Source organism: Ostrinia nubilalis, chromosome 29 (assembly GCF_963855985.1).
Source record: "Ostrinia nubilalis chromosome 29, ilOstNubi1.1, whole genome shotgun sequence".
Taxonomy (NCBI): domain Eukaryota; kingdom Metazoa; phylum Arthropoda; class Insecta; order Lepidoptera; family Crambidae; genus Ostrinia; species Ostrinia nubilalis.
The window spans coordinates 6733061-6753943 of NC_087116.1; the positions used below are offsets into that span (position 1 = coordinate 6733061).

At 38.3% G+C, this 20883-nt stretch overlaps 1 protein-coding gene across 1 annotated transcript in view; it reads left to right on the forward strand.

Annotated features, from left to right (window-relative positions):
- Positions 1–20883, forward strand: part of LOC135085796 (uncharacterized) — a 28488-nt gene that overhangs the window by 4975 nt on the left and 2630 nt on the right. The window contains exons 4-11 of the mRNA XM_063980600.1: positions 3519–3710; positions 10518–10595; positions 11627–11701; positions 12421–12552; positions 13121–13309; positions 17412–17528; positions 18230–18460; positions 19553–19680. Coding sequence (XP_063836670.1) covers positions 3519–3710; positions 10518–10595; positions 11627–11701; positions 12421–12552; positions 13121–13309; positions 17412–17528; positions 18230–18460; positions 19553–19680 — 1142 coding nt within the window. The remainder of the gene's footprint in view (positions 1–3518; positions 3711–10517; positions 10596–11626; positions 11702–12420; positions 12553–13120; positions 13310–17411; positions 17529–18229; positions 18461–19552; positions 19681–20883) is intronic.

Consider the following 20883-nt stretch of genomic DNA (forward strand, 5'->3'; position numbering starts at 1 on the left):
TGATGAACCTTGATGTCGGTCTCATTTAACTCAGGCGTAAAGGTATTTAATAAAAATAACAAAATCCATGAACATTTTGTACGGGATAAAATTTTATTTTATTTTTCGTAAATTTTCTAATGCTTTTGTCGGTTCAGTCGTTCTCGAAATTTGAACAAACCCGACTTTATTACAAGCTTTTATTTAGCTTGCAATTTATGATGTATGTAGGTAATTACATAAATGTTTGTTCGGGTGGAATCTTGCAAGCTGAATTAGTTGCAAGACTTGCAAGCTGAATTAGTTAGACCAACTTCCTGACGACAACTAGGCTAGATAACAAACCCTGTATAAGCAAGTACCTAATGTTATGTAAGTAGGTACGCTACTTTGAAAATCATGAGTCTTCAATTCTCTAAGGGAAACTGCAGGGTCTGATGATGGAGCTGGAATGTGGCCATAGGAATATGCTAGTTTCTTTAAAAAAGACTTTTGGTCCGTCAATTTTACATTATCAAAAAATATTGGACACAGGATATTTTTATTTTTCAATTAAACAAGTAATTACGAAGATAATGATGCGATGAAATTCCGCGTGACGACACAAATCGCCACATTTTTAAGCATGCCTTGACGTCATGTGCCTCATCTTCTGAACTTTGGTGCGCTTCATCTCTTTAAATTTTCATAAGTTTAAAAAAGTGAAAAATACATTTAGAGTTTTTTTTTTTGGTAAGTTCACCGACGGTCTTATTCAAACTCTTGCTACTTTCTTGCTTTATCCACGAAACATCCCTATTCTTCGAAATTATTACGATCTACAAACGGAAAATCTCTGCTACTACGCCGCAGTAAATTCCCCATCATAAATAAAAAGATTTTTTTTAAAACAAGCTCTTGTATGCTAATAATTTTGGTTTCATGACATGCTCTTAAAATTCATCACCTTATAAGAGGATTTCAGTTTTTATCTGCGAAACTTTTTAATAATATAGGTTTCATGGTTTGGTAATTTAGGGAAGTTTATTTGCACTTAACATGAAAAATATGGTATTGTACTGAGTACCTATGCACCTTCAGTGGCAACAACAAGGTCTACTGGGTACCTATAGTCTACTAAAGGCATGAAATAGATTAATTTCACTAAAAATTAAAACCAACTCCAAAACGAATCACCAAAAGGTAGGACACCGACACCGACTCCGAAAATGGCTAATTTTGTAATCAGTATCCAAATTTTTAATAAGCTCTATAGAACAATTCAATACCACTTTATCTTAATTTTTTTTAATGTGACAGGAGGCAAACGAGCAAACGGATCAGCTGTTGGTAAATGATTACCGTCACCCATAGACACCCGCAGACCCAGGGGCGTTACAGGTGTTATTTTTAATTGTGGTATTTTCGCGAAGAAACATGTTTAAAATCTAATTCTAATAAGTATGAAAAATATAAATTGTTTTCTTCACGTAAATCGATTAAGTTACAGATTCTGACTAGCTCCTAATTTGGATACTGATTGCAAAGGCCTAGTAAATAAATAACGTAATAAATTTTCTACTTGTATTTATCTAGTGCAGTTGTTTTGGAGTCAATTATAGTTTTTTTACACTAATAGATTCTATTCAGGTAGAAAATAGCGTCTGAGCGCGTCATAATTCAATCGTATCGTCTGACTGCACGTACTCTATGAACAATTCTGACATAAAATCTATTGTCGAACAAAAGCTGGGTTGCACCATCTTACTTCAACTTTGACAAGCGTCAAAAGTCTGTCTAACTCCATACAAAAAACACCGGTTATCGCCAAAGCTACGGTCAAAGTTAGGTCACGTCAGGTGGTGCAACTTAGCCAAAGAAAAAATTCATTTTGATCGCTAATGTCAGTTTGTAGCGAGTGACACAACCTCCCCGTCTGAAGGCCAGCGGCCGACTGCCGCCCGCACCCCGCGAAGGCCCCCTCAACAGCAAAACGTTCGGAATTTATCAAAAGTAAAATTTATGAATGAAAGTAATGTTCGATTGAAAAACGCAACGTGTCATTTAAAGATTAAAGAATTCCCAATCTATTCGTGCAAAAATCTTTTAAATTAACATAGCCGTTTTGGAGGAGTAGGGAATTTAAGTAAAAAATCGATGTCCCGTATTTATTTTTTTAATCCAAAACAAAGCGACGTAGCGAAAATTCAAACGTCACAAATGTAGTCCTTGAACTGTTGTATAACATATATTTTTTTCAACTATTTCTGTCCAGCAGTAAAAGAGGAGTAGGCTTTACAAAATGCCCATTTGGCGCGGATTGAGGACACTAATCGCCTTAAGGTTTATTGTTCCAACAGCACTGTTATTCTTCTACAACTACTCGGAGTGCCCTAGCTGTGACGCGTAAAATATGGACTAAAGAATAAAAATAAAAAAAACTTAATGAAAAAAAAAATGTTTTTTTACTTAATATTTTTCACACATTTCTACATAACCTGTTAAAAATTTTTCGGTGATAAAAATGTAGTGGTGTATTTGTCGCAACAGCGATGCCCATCGCAATGAGAATCCACTCAGCATATGCCGTGTCGTGGGCGTGGCCCACGATGAGGAAGCCCACGTCACTGATTTTCAGTGTTGGTGTGCCCCACAGTGTCGAGTGTAATAATAATAATAAATAACGAAGAGCTTCGACCAACATCTAAAGAAGCTCTCGCTAGATGGTTGACTCAAGGGTCAGATACAAAATACGGTGATCCTCAGCACGGCACGCATTGTCCGGAGGTTCCTCAGCCTGTGACCCTGACCACCGGTAGCTTGGGCCGCCCTGCTTCGCTGCCAGCGGATAAACTAGTTTTAAGTTTTTTTTTATTAAGTTTTTTTTTGTAACCTACATTGTAAAAAAAAATTAAGTAAGAAATAAAAAAAAATTTTAGTGGTTGTTTTCCCGCAGTAAAATGATTCTATCTTACTAGTACAATAGATTTAGGAAGTTTTTTTTAATTTAAATAAAAAAATTGCCTGTACGGAGCGTGTGCGATTCAGTTTATGCTGTACCTCTATTACGAAAAACTTTCGAGTTCGTTTCGTTTGCGTATTCAAAGTGCCATCGAAAAATTTTGTATGAAAAATTAAACAGCGTCCCCTAGGGCGGCTATAATATAGGGGGCGCTGTTTAATTTTTTATACAAAATTTTTCGATGGCACTTTGAATACGCAAACGAAACGAACTCGAAAGTTTTTCGTAATAGAGGTACTGTAGGTATTATGGTATTACTTAGTGCGAGAGCTTCTTTTAATTTAAATATTGATTTCGTGAGGCAGGTAGTATCCAAATACGTCACTTTTTGTACAAGTGAGTGAGTTCGAGTTGATGATATTTTTTTGATTAGATAAAAACCTTTTTTTTTTTTTCAAATATTCGAACTCGCACGATTCGATAGTACTAGGTACTAAAGGTAAATAATTCTGCCGCGGGAAAACAACCACTTATATTTATTTTCATGGACATATAAATTAATAAAGAAATAATAATAGTTCCCATTCTTACATTACAGCTGAATCACCTTACATTTCTTCAACAACTGGAAAAATAACCAATACAAGTAAACTATCAGTATCATGGGAAATATATGTTGCGGATTTAAACAAAACCATTGACAATTTTTCAATAGATATTAAATTAATTTACAATTCATATTATGGATGTAACAAAACAGTTATACAACTGGAACGTGACGAATTTCCAAGTAAGTAACATTTATTATTATGTATAACAAGACCTCCTGTCCGAAAAAAATAATCTTTACGAGGCTTTGTAGCATGTGCCTATTAATAACAAGTAATTTGGCTAGTATTCTAAATATTTAAAGACCAGAAAAGAAACTAGCTAGTTGCGATCAATATTTTTAAAATAAATAAATCATTTCCAATTTATTGACCTAGGGATGGACAACTAATTAGGGACACGTAACACTTTCACTGTAAATGTAAATAAATTGGAAATTATTTAAGTGTTTATTACATAAAAAGTTTTCATTAATAAATATAGAATACAAAACAAAATCATCAAACGTATTTTTATAACCAATATGGTTGGTTTTGTTAGTTATAACCATTTGACATCGGCGCGGCATGGATGCAATCAAATCATTACAGGTTTCTAAAGAAATATTATTCCAAACACCATTAAATGCCACGAAAAGCTGATTTTTAGTGCCAGTACGTTGAGCTGCAACTTTTTCCTTCGTTTCATACCATAAGCTCTATAGGGCTTAAGTCTGAGTTGTTTTCGGGCCAATCTAGTACCGTCACTGACTGTTGCGCTAGGAACGATTAAACAGAGTACGCGGTATGTTTTGGGTCGTTATCTTGTTGAAATGTTCATGAGACTGGTAAGACTTCTTCAGCATACGATAGCATCGTTTTCTCCAAGATTTATTTGTATTGGAATTGCTCAAGTTTTACTTCAGTTGTTTTTATAGGTTACACTCTATGTCCAGAAAAACAGCCCCAGATTTTTATATTGACGCCTGTATGTTTCACCTGCTTCTTCGTTTACTTTGGTATCATTTCGGACTTTACAGGTCGTCGCACGTATTGTCTGTCATCGGATGAAATAAGATTTATCTTGATCTCATCAGAAAACAGCACATTTATCCACTGAGCAAAAGCCTAATGTCCATACTTTCTTGCAAACGCCAATCTTGCTTCTTTGTGTTCCAACTTCAGTAGTGGAACTTTTCGAGGAACTCTTCCTACAAGCTTTGCCTCCACCAGTCACCTTCTGACGGTCCTCGCAGATACTCCAGCAGTCGGTTCTGGTCCAAAAATCTCGCTCTTGATCAGAACGAAACCCTTAAAGGGGTCTCTCTTTGCGAGAGTGACCATTCTGCGATCATCGTGTGGGGTTGTTTTTATTGGCCTCTTCCTTCTAGGCATATTTTCTGTGGTTTCATGATTTTGAAATAAGCCACTAAAAAAAAAAAAAACTCATTTATTTCTGTAAATAGGCTTAAAAAAGCACTTTTACACGTCCCAGTATTAACCCTACCACTGCTTCAGGACAATAAATGGGCCAGTGCTGAGAAGAAGCAGCGCAAGAAACTCAGTCACTATTGTCAGCCTCTTTTTCAAAGGTTTACATGCTTTAAAATGTACAAAGTTATAAATATTTATTTATGCGAGCTAGGCAGTAAAGTATCCCAAACATTTTTATCTTTTAAATAATCATCGACTTTATAGTAGCCCTTTTTCATTAAGGTACTTTTAATATGTGCTTTGAATTTATGAATGGGTAGTTCTACAACAGTTTGTGGTAATTTATTAAAGAATTTAATACATTTTCCCATAAATGAATTACCAATCTTATGCAATCTGAAATTTGGAACGGCAAGTTTATTTTTGTTTCTTGTATTAAAGTTATGCAAATCGCTCTTTTTCGTGAATTGCTCTATATTTTTGCGGACATATAAAAGGTTTTCATAAATGAACTGTGAAGCTACTGTCAGTATGTTAATTTCCTTAAAAAAATCTTTCAAGGAAAATCGGGGTCCAAGGTTATAAATGGCCCGCACTGCTCTCTTCTGCAGAACAAACACAGTTTCAATGTCCGCGGCTGAGCCCCACAACAATATGCCGTATGACATTATACTATGAAAATAGCTAAAATATACTAGCCTTGCCGTTTCAATGTCAGTTAATTGCCTTATCTTTCTCACTGCAAAAGCAGCCGAACTGAGCCTTTTTGCATTGTAGATTCATGTTTTTGGAACATTTCAGATGATCTGAAATTTACCGGTATGGCCATCCACACTGATAAAGATTGATTATAACTTAGCGCATTGTTGCTTTTCTTTCAGCCCATTACCTTTAATAGTTTGATAAGTTTTTAACTCGCAAGATAAGAATATCGCTTTTCAAATTGACGCCGAAATTACAAATGAACAGAATAAAAGTTATTACTTTTTATTTTTTTTTAATTTAGAAGGAAAAACTTAAGCGTCCCTAATTAGGTGGCCAGACCGTCCGTACCATACTTAACGATTCATTTGATTTGATTAAGATTTTTTACTAAAGTAGTAAGTTTTTTTGTTGTTATTGTATTCTGTTAAATAGAGTACTTGATAGTCAATATGTTTACAAAGTAACAGCCAGTAATATTGAATGAAGCTCACAATAATAGGATATGAACACTTAGTATTGCTTAGTATTCTATCTGTCCCTAATTAGTTGACCACGACATATACAACGTGTCCCAAAATTCAAGGATAAGCCGGCGCCGCAGGATGGACATAGTCATGACTACTTTAGGAAAAATAAGGAAAAAAATATATCTCAATTATTTTTTAAGTTAGACAATAAATTACGAAATTCTTCGAAAATTGACACCCCTTATGATATTTTACATTACCACGACTACCATTTTTCAAATATTTCTGTTTTTTTGTTTGTATCGGCAACTTAAGTAGTGCTGCTGTCCACCCCAACTCTCAAAACCCCCAGAATCTTTGCAGTTTTTACACAAAAGTTAATCAAAATATGTTATTTCCTTAAAATTTTAAACGATTTTTACTTTCACTCCACTTTGACTCATCGTTTTGTAAAAAAATAAGTATGAACACTACTGCGGCAAGTTTTTTATAAAGTTGACGCAACTACCTATCTAAGATTCCAAAATGGTATAATACTCTAAGAAACCTAGTCGCAAAAAAGATATGCGTACCATTTTTACAAGCACTTCGCTTGTTAGTTAGTATGGGTTAAATCTTGCAACTGAATTCAAAACCAGCTCTCCTCAACCGATTGAGCTGAAATTTGGTATACTTATGTAAGTACGATGAAAATGCAATATTATGGTACCATTAAGCTGAATGGAGACTGGAGGTGGCCATAGGAACTTCTAAACGAAACGGCGGAATTGCATCTAGTTTGGGTTCGTTGGACTTGTCTTTTCGAGCACTTTAGTGCTAGATGATGTCCAGGGTCCTGATGATGAAGTCAGTTATAATTTTCAAACGAAGTCAAGCTTGTTTTTAAAAAAAGTTTTTTTTTATTACAACTTTATTTTAAACTTTTCAGTTGTTTCTCAATCTCATGGCCCAAGTGCTCGGGAAGACAAATCCAACGAACCCAAACTCGATAAGCTTCCGACGTTTCGTTTAGGAGTTCCTATGGCCAGCTTCTGCCACTTCTTGACTTCATTATTCAGGACCCTGGACATCATCTAGCACTTTCTTTCTTTCTTTTCAGCCAAATGACGTCCACTGCTGGACAAAGGCCTCCCCCAAGGTTTTCCACTAAAGTGCTCTAAAAGACAAGTCCAACGAACCCAAACTAGATGCAATTCCGCCGTTTCGTTAAGAGTTCCTATGGCCACCTCCAGACTCCATCCAGCTCAATGGTACCATAATATTGCATTGTCATCGTACTTACACAAGTATACCAAATTTTAGCTCAATTGGTTAAGGAGAACTGGTTTTAAATTCAGTTGCAAGATTTATCCCATACTAACTAACAAGCGAAGTGCTTGTAAAAATGGTACGCATATCTTTTTTGCGACTAGGTTTCTTAGAGCATTATACCATTTTGGAATCTTGGATAGTTGCGTCAACTTTATAAAAAACTTGCCGCAGTAGTGTTGTGTTCATACTTTTTTTTTACAAAACAATGAGTCAAAGTGGAGTGAAAGTAAAAATCGTTGAAAATTTTAAGGAAATAACATATTTTGATTAACTTTTGTGTAAAAACTGCAAGGATTCTGGGAGTTTTAAGAGTTGGGGTGAACAGCAGCACTACTTAAGTTGTCGATATAAACAGAAAAACAGGAATATTTGAAAAATTGTGGTCGTGGTAATGTAAAATATCATAAGGGGTGTCAATTTTCGTCGAATTTCATAATTTATTGTGTAAGTAAAAAAATAATTGAGATAGATTTTTTTCCTTATTTTTCCTAAAGTAGTCATGACTATGTCCGTCCTGCGGCGTCGGCTTATCCTTGAATTTTGGGACACGTTGTATATGTTACGGTAAATGTGATAATTAATGTGAAAATTACGAATAATCGCCGGTTATTATGAATAATTACCTCATGATTTGGTAAAAGAAAAGTGATTAATATGAGATCATTTATGTGTGTATAAAACTAAATAGGCGGCTTAGGGGTGGCCCAAGGGCCACCCCCGCCGCACCTTAACCTATTTTTCACTTTAAATCAAAACAATAATTTTTGTTATGGGCATTATGGCAAAGTAATATTACGCAAGAAACATTCCAAAGTCATTGTGCGAAATTATATTAGCTAATATATTATTATGATATAAAAACGTTCAAAATGTGTGGCTGTACACGAGCACCGTACACGAGCCGGTGTTCTCTTTTATGATATTTGTTAGTATTAAGGTTGCATTATTAAGTAATCACTGATAAATGTGATTAATTTATCACTTTTACCTCGACTGTCGGTAATTATTCATAATAACCGGCGATTATTCATAATTTTCAATTTATCACATTTACCGTAACATACCTATATATTTTGTTAGGGGTCCGTACCCAAAGGGTAAAAAAACCGGCCAAGTGCGTGTCGTGGCACGCGCAGTGTAGGGTTTAGTAATTGTCCTTCGTTACCACAATATACCTATTTCAGAAGCAAGCAATTACTTCATCTAAAGTCACTTTTAATATTTTCTTCTAAGGAATTTTTATTAGGTATGAAATTTTATAAAACGACTATTACTCTTAAACTAAGTCATCTATTTTATAGTGTCCGACCGAATATGGATTTTCAGCCGAAAACGGAAACGAAAACGAAGCTTCGGCTGCAGTCTCATTTTCGGCCGAAAACGAAAACGAAAATGACCTTCAACTCTCAAATTTCAATCTGAAATTATGTAAAAACTTTGAAAACCGTTAATGTTTTGACCAACATAATGATGTTTGACAGTTGTTTTTGATAAGGATTGATTAAAGAAAACCGGCATTAAAACACAAAAAATTGAATTATGAATTCTTAGTAGAATAAATTATTTCCGGTGTATATTGAAATATTGGGAAGTGAAGAAGAAATAAAGGGTGTCCAGTGGGAATTTTTCAACTTCAAAAATGATTCATACAAATAAATTAATGATTTTTTTATTATTTATTACTAATGCAAACTGGAGTTTAACAATGCGGATTTATTTTTTTATAGGCAATGTCTTTTAAATGATGCCCGTTTTACTATAGGCACTCTCACAGCCGGACCCTTACATTCGCAACTATGCGAGAGCAAATCGCGCTAATAATTTTCCTGCAACTTCACGGCGGATATTTTCTTACAGAACCTGAATTATTTAAGGATTGTTTTGCTGTAAACTTTTGACTTGAGATATCCCCACAAGAAAAAGTCGCATGGTGTGAGATCTGATGACCGAGGCGGCTAGAAAAAATAGTCCTCAGTGTCTCCATCGAGGTACTCTCCGTGTGTGGTGAGACACCTTCTTGCTGTGAAGCAAGACACATCGACCAGTGACTCATGGCGTATTTCAAATCCGCATTAGACTCTATTTTGAAACAATTAAACTTAATGAAAACTCTTTGGTTTTATTTGTATTCAATTTTGAACTTGGAAAATTTTCGCTGGACACCCTTTACAATGTAACCTCACTTCAAAACTTCAAAAGAGTGTGACAATACCGCGTCCGTTCAAGTCTGATTGGAACCATGAGTGCATCAGATTCACTCCCGAAGATATCGGAACGATAAACGTCACCATCTTATTCACGTATTTCTGATATTCGGTTTGGCCGAAGCTTCGGCTGGTTTTTGGCCGAAAACGAAAATATGGCCGAATGTCCATTTTTTGGCCGAAAATGGCCGAAAACGAAAACGAAAACGAATATTCGGTCGGTCACTACTATTTTAACCTCTATAGTTTTCCTTGAAAGTTCATAAAAAGTAGGCTATTATCATGATTTTTTTCCCCCAGCCTCGAACTTAGCGGGCAGCGGGGCGGCGGCGGCGGCGGCGCGGGAGCGGGGCGGGCAACGCAGACCCGTTCTCGAAACAAGCGGGCAGCTCGCGCGGCGCTTTAGCGGCGAAGTGTTGTGTTCGGGGTTGTGTTGTCGAGATATTTGTTTTTATTCGCAAACGAAATGTCTGAACAACGGCGACAATTTTATTTCGATTCAAATTTATTCCTAACGCTCGATTTATTGTGGGCAAAAGAAGGAGTGCGCTGCCCGCTCGTTACCCGCTCCTTCGCCGCTGCCCGCTCGTTGCCCGCTCCGGCGCCGCTGCCGCGCCGCTGTTTTCGAGAACCGGTCTATTTGATTTCACGCACAAGATCCTGCCGCTGCCGCGCCGCGCCGCCGCCGCTCCTGCCCCGCTGCCCGCTAAGTTCGAGGCTGAGGCCTTACGCCGCTACTGAAACGGCCACACTGTTAACTATCCATTTCCGTTTTCGCTCTCGCTCCAATCAAATGGCGATTCTTTGCGATAGAACGAGATGACATGACTGGCAATGGGCAGTTAACACTGTTGCCGATAGTACCTACTCATTATAATTATTTTTTTAGGGGATTACAATGATTCCTGTTTAACAAATAAAGGTTGCCTGCAAACGGTAAACTTTACGAACTGTGCAATTAGCACTGGTACGTATTTTCACTCCTTTCTGTTTTTTCTTTAAATTATTAATTCCTTTGTTCTTAGAGCAAAGCTTAAGTACGCCCGTATTCACAAATTATATTACTATGAGGTCTCACATTGCGCGTGGACGCACAGGGTGACACACGAACCAATCATAGAGCTCTATTTAATGCTGTGCGTTCGATTTGCTGCTTCACTTAAGCAAGCATCGTTTGTGCATACGGGCGTTCGAGTTCTTCTTAGGTGCTATAGCACACGTCATGGTACTTTAGCATAGCTTAGAGAAGTGTTTCTTAACCTTTAAGTCACGAGGGACCATTTTACCAAATTCCTGTCTCGTCAGGGACGACTTTTTTTTTTCAAAATCCTATGTCAAAGGGGAGGTCGATTTCTCGCCCACTGTGCGCTGTTTGCGTTGTGTCAACTCGACTCATCACGTCACGTCACTTGTTTATTACGATGTCTTCGAGGACCACTTGGAATGCCTCCAGGGACCACCGGTTAAGAACCACTGGCTTAGATAGGAGCTTGGAGAAATAAACCATTCCAAGCTTATGGCGCAAGTAGTACATAATTAAAATGAAGATATCAATTTTCTGACTTCACCATACCATTTATAAATGACCATGTTAACATGGGCTAGTGTCGACTCATATACTCATTTACCTAACACCCTGTATAGTGTAAAAAATACTTTTTTCTCTCGATAATAGGGTCATTTGGTTTGGCAACCTTCACACACTCTATAGTATGTGATGTGTGTGCTTTCTTTAAACCATTTTATATTAAAGCCCGGTCTGTGAGCACGTAGAATTTTGTCCAATGACCCCAAGCTACCCATCCTTATCGCTCGCGCGTAATTATATGTATTACTGTCGCGACTGTGCGACGGGCGCCTGCAGTGAGTGCGCGAGCGCGACAGCAACATAATTACGCGCGAGCGATAAGGATGGGTAGCTTGGGATTATTGGACAAAATTCTACGTGCTCGCAGACCAGACTATACCTATACATGTATTAAGTGTGATTAATTCCAGCACCAAATAATGATAATAATAATTCAGTAAAACCACTGCCATCAGAAGATGAACGACTATCAGATAAAAAAAAGGGTGAGTTTTGCATGCTATTATTCGAGCTATAAATAATAATTTAAGAACGAGCCCAAATTCGATGTAGTTAAGTCGTTTTATTCCGGAGTTCCTATGGCCACCTTCCAGTTCCATCATCAAATCAGCTCCATGTAATCATAATATTGCATGGTCATCCGAATTACATGACTGTGCCGAAAGAGGATTTTATTCAGCATTCAAGATTTCTCCTCATTGTATAATACTGTGATTCCACCCATACAAATTTAGAGCCAGTACCATAATATTATATTTATGACGTCACGCGCATTGAGCGCGGGCCGGCCGCCGCCCGCACCTTTTAAAATTTAATATCTTGGAAACTAATTGACGTATCGAAATATTTCTTTCACGTGTATTTTTTATTTTTAACAGAGAATACAGAAAGCTAAAAAACAAAATTAGTGAACATTCTCCATTGAAACGCATACCGGCGCGTTTATTACAAATAGCTTTTGCCCGCGGCTTCATCCGCGTGAAATTTAGTTTGTCAGAGATTGTCATAAATTATAGCCTATGTTATTCTGGGATATAAACAATAATACTGCAAAGTTTCATCGAAATCCGTTAAGCAGTTTTTGCGTGAAAGAGTAACAAACATCCAGACTTCCAAACTTTCACATTTGCCGCGGGAAAAAGCTAGTAGTTTCTAAAACTTATGATTTTTTATAGTTTCTAAAACTTATGATTTTTTATTTCAGTATTATACAGAATCGAAAAAAAATTAACTCGGAATGAATCTTTTTTAAACTATACAGAAGGCGATAACGTCGAGTTAGTGTGTGAAACTGTGAATTTTACAGGTCATATTATTAAGTGGCACCAGAAAAAGGGTATGTATCTTAGATTATTATCAGATAATAATTGTACTCTTAAACTAACTAATCTATCTTAAAACCGTTATAGTTTTCCTTAAAAGTTCACGAGAAACAATCTATACTAATATTACCTATAAATGCGAAAGTAACTCTGTCTGTCTGTCTTTCTTTCATGCCTAAACCACTGAACCGATTTAATGAAATTTGGCATAGAACAGAATAGTTTCAGTCCCGGGAAAGGACATAGGATAGTTTTTATCCCGGTTTTTGAAACAGGGACGTGCGCGATAAAGTTTTTCTGTGACAGACAAAATTCCACGCGGGCGAAGCCGCGGGCGGAAAGCTAGTATAACATAATTCCAAAAAAATTGTTAGTTTTTAGAGGCTTGTTTATTATAACACGAAAAACTGTTGTTTATTTCTATTTTTTGGCGGCGCGCGTCCAACAGAAGCGCATATTCAATACATTTTTTGCAGCCGCATCCTAGCCCAGCTGAAGACTTTACATTTTTTACTTTACGTTTAATTGTACGGAACCCTTGGTGAGCAAGTCTGACTCACACTTGATCGGTTTTTGTTTCAGGCAATTATACAGTAATGAAGAGCACATCGACCTCAAATGCCGTTTCTGCAGCAATAAATTTAAAGATCAGTCGATTTGATCACGGCACGACTATGCAATGTTTGGTGGAGGAATCCCCCAATAATTTGACCGTGGCTAGCACTGAAATCTTATCCTTATCAGTGCAAATAGATAAAAATAGAAGCTTCTGTAAGTTGTCAAGATATTTAATCTTAAGCTCAGCCAAACTAACGCGTGCAGTACGGCTAGCACGAAAACTTTCGAGTTCGAATCGTTTGCGTATTCGAATCGCCATCAAAAGATTTAGTACGAAAACTACAACAGCGCCAAGTGAACTTAATATGAGAAATGGTTGCACGAAACTTATTTTGAGAATCAAAATTGTCACGTTATCGTTTAATTCGAAGGTTGAGTATCGAATTTTGTCGAATACGCAAACGATTCGAAGACGAAAGTTATTCATGCTAGAGGTACAGATCGCGTCGGCGATGGCGATCACTGCGTGCATAGGCGAATGACAGAACGCGCGTCGATCGCCATCGCTGACGCAATCAGTGGTTATTAGATAGTGACAAGTGTGTGTGTGTATTGCCTTCAGGCTTCAGCCTAGGCGCAAACCACCGACTTTAAGTTGACTGAGAGTAGGCGCACACCTTTGATTTTTAGTTGGCCGATAGTTGTGCCCGATTTTAAATTGTATGAAGAATCGGCCAAATCGAATCGGCGTAGTGTGCGCACTCCCATACATGCCCATACTGATCAACTGCCCGACTAAACTATCGGCCGACGAAAAATCAACGGTGTGCGCCTACTCTGATAGTTGGGCCCGATCCTAATTTGTACGTGGGACACTATTTAAGTTGTGAGCCTAACTATGAAAACAAAGTAGTATATTATTGAAATGGTATTTATTGCGTTTATTGGTATTGTCTTTCATGATTTATGTACTTTTTAATGTGTCCGAAACACTTTTCATAGCATTTTTTCCACTCAGCTTGAAGCACCTCCAAAGCATGGTTTTTGACCGCACCGACAGTTGCTTCTGGCTACATAAATCGCTGTTCACGCATTTAATTTTAATATAATGGGTACCAAAAGAAGTGTTTAGATTCCAAGCAAGAATTTTGTAGCGATGGACCTGTTTATTTCATATTTTGAGTGTTCAAATAGTCAGTTGTTTGACGAGACGTGTAAAAGCTCACATTTTCGTCACGAATGGCGATTCGACTATGCTGGCCAGTTTCCCTTATTAAACTGAAGACTTTTGGAAAAAAAGTGGCTGTTTACTATTAAGAATTAACCATTCTAAATTTCTCTAGTGACGTTTCTGTCATATTCGTTCGTTTCAGCCGAAAGACGTCCACTGCTGGACAAAGGCCTCCCCCAAGGATTTCCACAAAGACCGGTCCTGCGCCGCTTGCATCCAGGTACTTCCCGCGACCTTCACCAGATCGTCGGTCCACCTAGTGGGAGGCCTGCCCACGCTACGTCTTCCAGCTCGTGGTCGCCACTCAAGAACTTTCCTGCCCCAGCGGCCATCAGCTCTTCGAGCTATGTGCCCCGCCCACTGCCACTTGATTTTAGCGATTCTGCGGGCTATGTCAGTCACTCTGGTTCTCCTACGGATCTCCTCATTTCTGATTCGATCACGCAGGTAAACTCCGAGCATAGCACGCTCTATCGCTCTTTGGGTGACCTTGAGCCTTCTTCTTCTGTCATATTATAATCCGATATTTCGGAAAAATATGCGAAGTTTCAAAGTGTTCCGAGCGCATGGGACTTTTGTTGGAATTGGTTCATCTTAAAACACCTCCATAGTCGATAGCAAATTTTCAGGATCATTATGCATAGATCCTTAATTCGTCAACTGTCACAATTTTAAAAACTGCTTTTAAAGCTTTTTAAACGTAGGATTTATCAAACATTTCCAAGGACTAAACGACACAAGCGTCCTATTTAGCGTTTGAAAAATTTTGTGACATCCAGCGAGAAAAAAACGTATTAACCATAATATGGTCATACAATATTTAATTACTGCTAGTGGAATTAATGCCTAGGATTATCTCAATCCTACGATATATCACATGATGACATGACGAGGTTTCTCTTCCATTTTTCTGACAACATCAATGTTTTCCGCCACTATTAGTCATTTTGGACGACTTTCGCAAAGTTCACTGCTGAGCCAATGACGTACAATATTATACTTCTTAAACTAGCGTTTTACAATGGTAAAGGACAGATCTTTATCACCAAAAGCCAAAAAATTCGCCGGCCGTTTAGTGTAGTGGTTCAGAACGGACTACTATGCCGAGAGGTCCCGGGTTCGATTCCCGGCCGGGCAGAAATTGAAATGATGAATTTTAATTTCTGTGACGGGTCTGGGTGTTACTATGTATAATATGTATGTATTTAAAAAAAATATATAAGTAGTATATCCGTTAAGCTAGCACCCATAACACAAGCATATTAATTGCTTACTTTGGGGCTAGATGGCGCTGTGTGAGATTGTCCAAAGATATTATAAAAAAAAAAGTGAAATTTAGCTGACCGCTTCAGTTTTGTATTGATTAATCACGTCGAAAGTCACAATAAATCTTCGCGCGAAAATTTCCGCAAGTCAATTCCATGTTTTTGTAGTCAAGATAATTTTCAATTCAATGTTAATAATACAAAACGTGCTCAAATGATAAAAAGTTTTGAATAAGGTTGTAGTCAAAAATGTCAAACTTTTCATTAAAAGTATCAGTTGTCGTCTAACAACACGTTATGTTGTCGAGGCTCACAACTTATAATAGTGCCCTAGTATGAAGAATCGGCCGATACCAAATCGGTGTAATGTGCGCACTTTCATACATCTCCATACTGATTAACAGCCCGACCCAACTATCGGTCAATAATAGTCGGTGGTCTGCGACTAGGCTTAGACCTTCACGGAGCGTAGATACTACAAATACAGCCTTTTTTTTTGCGCAGGAAAATACTTTGCGTATACCCGCCGCCTCCGGGGAAGCGACGGGTTATGTGGGACTTCCTTGTCGGATGGCAGCAATAGCGGCTGTCACCCGACAAGTATACCCACTAAAAACCTGCGGTGCACCCTCTGCGTTTTACTGGCACGACGTGGGGTCCTACAGATTCAGACCACGCCGTGCCGACGCATGGCCTAGCCTTTGCCGGGCCTCCCGCGCTAAAGAGGGGGTCTGCCGGTACACTGGGAGACCCCCCCAGACAGGGTGGGACCGTGCAATGTGGGTGATGGGCCCCCGGCCTAACACCCACTGGTCTCACCTAGGGAGGCGGAAGGAGGCGAACGAATCTCCTCCTTCTTCCCCCCGGCCGTCTGCACCGGAGCGCGTGGGCTTCGGGATCTACTTCCCTAGCCCGTTCCGCGGTCTCCTTCTGCAGCATCACCTCTTCGCAGAAGGAGACCTCACCTCTTCGCAGAAGGAGACCACTACAATACAGCCTGGCTGACATGATAATAACACAAAGCGTTAATTAAAAAAGATTAATAAAACAGTTGATTAAACGTTTTTGGTCGTTCGCAAGCGACCGACTGAGACCGAGACAAGAGATTGTGAAGGGACACGTTCAAACAATTTAATACTTACTACGTATTATGTCATTTATTTTGTGACTAGATTTAAATACTATCTACTATAGTCCGGTCGCCGAGCACGTAGAATTTCGTCCAATGACCCCAAGCTACCCACCGTTATCGCTCACGCGTAATTTATATGTCTTGCTGTCGTGACTATGCGACGGGCGGCCGCAGTGAGTGTGCGAGTGCGACAACAATATAATTACGCGTGAGCGATAAGGTTGGGTAGCTTGGGGTCATTGGATGAAATTCTACGTGCTCGGCGGCCGGGCTTTACTAATATTGTAATATTATAAAGCTGAAGATTTTGTTTGTTTGAACTACTGGTCCGATTTCCCTACAGCTAATAGGGGCGGAGCAGTAAAGAAAAACGGGAAATATTATTCAAACTGTTTTCACGCGAACGAAGTTACGGGCACAGCTAGTGACTTAGGGTCCTATGTTCCCTAGATGGGGCAGAGGGCGTACACAACAGTCCTCCATCGCGTTCGGTCTTGAGCATCGCGTTTGATCTCGCTCCAAGTCTTGCCGATCTTCTTTGCCTCGTCTGCCACAGTGCGCCGCGGCGCCGCCAAGTTTGCTTGGGGCGACCATGTTTGCATTTTCCTTGGGGGTTCCAATCCAGAGCCTGCTAGTGATTAGTATTAAAATACTAATGGTAGTTAATTTATAATTATATTATTTCAGTTGAAGTGGCGAATGAGCTTGCTCTTTCCGAAGACAATAAAATAATCAATTATTATGACAACGTTGACTTGAAATGCACAGGAATGTTGTTTCGAAATTGGATTGAACTAACAAAAGGTACGTATATCGACAGCGTAAAAAAGTGACATTAAATAATGTATGACGCCCCTAGCGGAAACTATAAGAACTTCATTTAATTTTAATTTTTTAACGCAGTTGATATCGAACGCGTTTGATGTTAACTCACACTCATATTATATTTTCAACCGACTTCAAAAAAAGGAGGAGGTTCTCAATTCGACCCGTATGTTTTTTTTTTTCTCTATGTTTGTTACGCGATAACTCCGCCAATTATGAACCGATTTGAACAAATCTTTTTTCTGCGTATAGGTAATACCTCAAGGGTGGTCTCATTTAAATTTAATAATAGAAAAAACAACCCCCAAGGGTGGAAAATTGGGGATGAACTTTTTTATACGCAATATCTCCGCCGATTATAAATCAATTTGAACGATTATTTTTTTGTTGAATAGGTATTATCAAAAGGGTGGTTTCATGCGAATTTGAACAAAATATTTCACCCCCAAGGGTGGAAAATTGGGGATAAACTTTTTTATACGCAATATTTTCAATTTTTAGTTTTTTTTTGTGTTCACGCATTTGAAGTCGGTTTTATTTTTTTTTAAAGTTATATGCTGTTGAAAAGATAAGGCCTTAGGCTATATGGATCCTGAATGGTTGGATCCAGGATATCCTTACTACCACTTACCTAACACCCTATAATATTTTCTTTTTTGCCCTTTTAAAATATTTTTCAGATGGTCAGGTTAAAAGAGATTTTAATGAAGAAGCAAAAGTGGATGGCGACATTTTAGAGTTGCCCCTAAGTGTCATAACTAAAGCGGGCAACAACACCAACACCGATTATGTGTGTATAGGAGGGATTTCAAACACGGAGCCAGAAAATTACTATATTATTAATCGTGTAATTCAGGTAGCACACTTGGTTTATGATCAATTGATCATTGATGCCCCTTCAACAAATCCAGGTGAGATAAATCCCCACTATCCCAACTAATATTATAAATGCGAAAGTAACTCTGTCTGTCTGTCTGTCTGTCTGTCTGTCTGTCTGTCTGTCTGTTACGCTTTCCCGCTTAAACCTCGCAACCGATTTTGATGAAATTTGGCATAGAGATAGTTTGAGTCCCGGGAAAGAACATAGGATAGTTTTTATCCCGGTTTTTGAAACAGGGACGCGCGCGATAAAGTTTTTCTGTGACAGACAAAATTCCACGCGGGCGAAGCCGCGGGCGGAAAGCTAGTATTAAATAAATACCACAGTAAATATCTACTGTGTAAATACCCTCTCTTTTTCTGTTAAAAAAAATCCAGTATGATCCATTACAAGAATGTTCACTCGTTACAAATCACCCTGTGTATTAATAATAATTAAATAAAAAAATAAAAAAATATACCTATAATAAAGTCGTCGGTCCACCTTGTGGGTGGACGTCCCACGGTGCGTTTCCCGGTACGCAGCCTCCACTCCAGAACCTTGCTGCATCAAAGGTAGCCGGTAGTCGTTGGATACAGGCCGCTACCATCTGGGAGATGTGGAAATCATTGGGGGAGATCTATGTTCAACAGTAGACGTCCTGTGGCTGAAATGATGATGATGATAAAGTCATGATAAAAGGGATGTTATGGATATCCGTAACGGTAACCGAAACTTTCCGATATCCGAAATAAAAAATATACGAAACCGTAACCGTAACCGATTCAAAAGTTTCGGATAGTTTCAGATAGTTTTTTGTATAGCATTATAATAAAAAGGCATAACAGTCTGATTTCTTTTGTACCTGTATAATGCCTTCTAGTATCAATTTTTATTTTTTTATTACTTTTTATTCGATGTAAAGTGTGCGGCCCGTGTTGGACAAATATTGCAAATTGCATTCTAAAGCACAGATACCCGTAACCGTAACCGAAACTTTCGGATATCCGAAATAAAAAATATAACCGTAACCGAAACCGGTATAATATTATTCCTATATCCGTAACCGTATCCATAACCGAAACTACATAATTATCCATAACATCCCTAATGATGACCTTAACAATTTTTTTTTATTTAACAGTTGACACAACGGTAACAGTAAGCGCCGCAGCCGGTGTTGGCGTAGTATTGTTATTTTCAATAGTTATTTGGATGTATTGCAAGAGATCCAAGCCTCGACAGCCAGCTCCTCACGAGGTTGAGACCTATGTAAGTTAGTTACTTAATTAATAAATTATTTAATGAGGGCTATCGTTTTAGCGCTCACCAGTTAGCGCCACTGTAGAGTAAGGTCCTGTCACTTGCTAGTAGCGAAGACAGTGGCACCAACTGGTGAGCGCGAAAGCGGTAGGAGGACTATCGCATTTGCACTCGTCAAGATGGCGCCACTGTAGAGAAAGGTCCTGTCAATCGCCAGGGGTGCCAACTCTTAACTATAAAAACGATAGCCCTCATTGATCACCATGAAGCTAAAGATAAAAATGGAGGGCAGAGTTGGAACAAAAACTTGAGTCAAATACCTACTTATATCTATCTCGCTCTCTGCGGCCCTACCTCTCTTTTTAGTGTGAACTGTAGTATTGCTATCTTCTGATTTAAATCTCCTTGTAAATTCTTCGAAATAGCCAATTCACTAACCAAATCAGAAGTTAAACAAATAAATAATTAATATTTGAAACTAAGATTACCTAGTTAAATAAAAAATCACAAAATTGTCGGCCATTTAGGCTTAATGTGTTGGCGAATCAGGGAATTACAATCCCAATTCCTGGGTAATCGGTACCATGTGGCAACATCGGCCCAATCCGGCCCATCATGGCGGTTGTTTACTATTTTGTTTATTAAGCAGTTAATTTCGTTTGAGATTGTTTACAGGAAATAATGATTGTTTTATCACAAAAATTGGTGAAAAATTTTGTAGTGCGTGGTTGCGGTAGTACGTGGTGTCCTGGAAGTGACATAAGATTCCACGCGCAAGTGTTTATTTCGTGATTTCCGACATTGGATCATTGTAAACATTTTTCACATTTTTTACAGTAATTTCTTCCTAAAACGTTTTACCAGTAATTACACTTATCATTTTTAATGACACCTATGTCAAGAAATAAAGATTTTACATTGGTTTTGTTGAATTTGAGCAATTTTATATTTTTTGTTTATTTAGAAAGAGCGAGTCTGCCCACAGAGAGCGAGATAGTGATACTTAGTTTGTGCTTCAAGTAGGTATTTGGAGTGTGGCCTCCATTTTTATCTGTAGCTTCATGTTGATCACCAACAAGGTTACATTGTAGCGTTCACAAGAATAACTTAAAAAAAAAAAGGATTTGTAAACGCAGGAAGGTCGGAGAGTCTGTCGCATCTGGTTGGCAGTGTTCACGCGTTTACATTTTTTTTTATAACACTTGACATTGT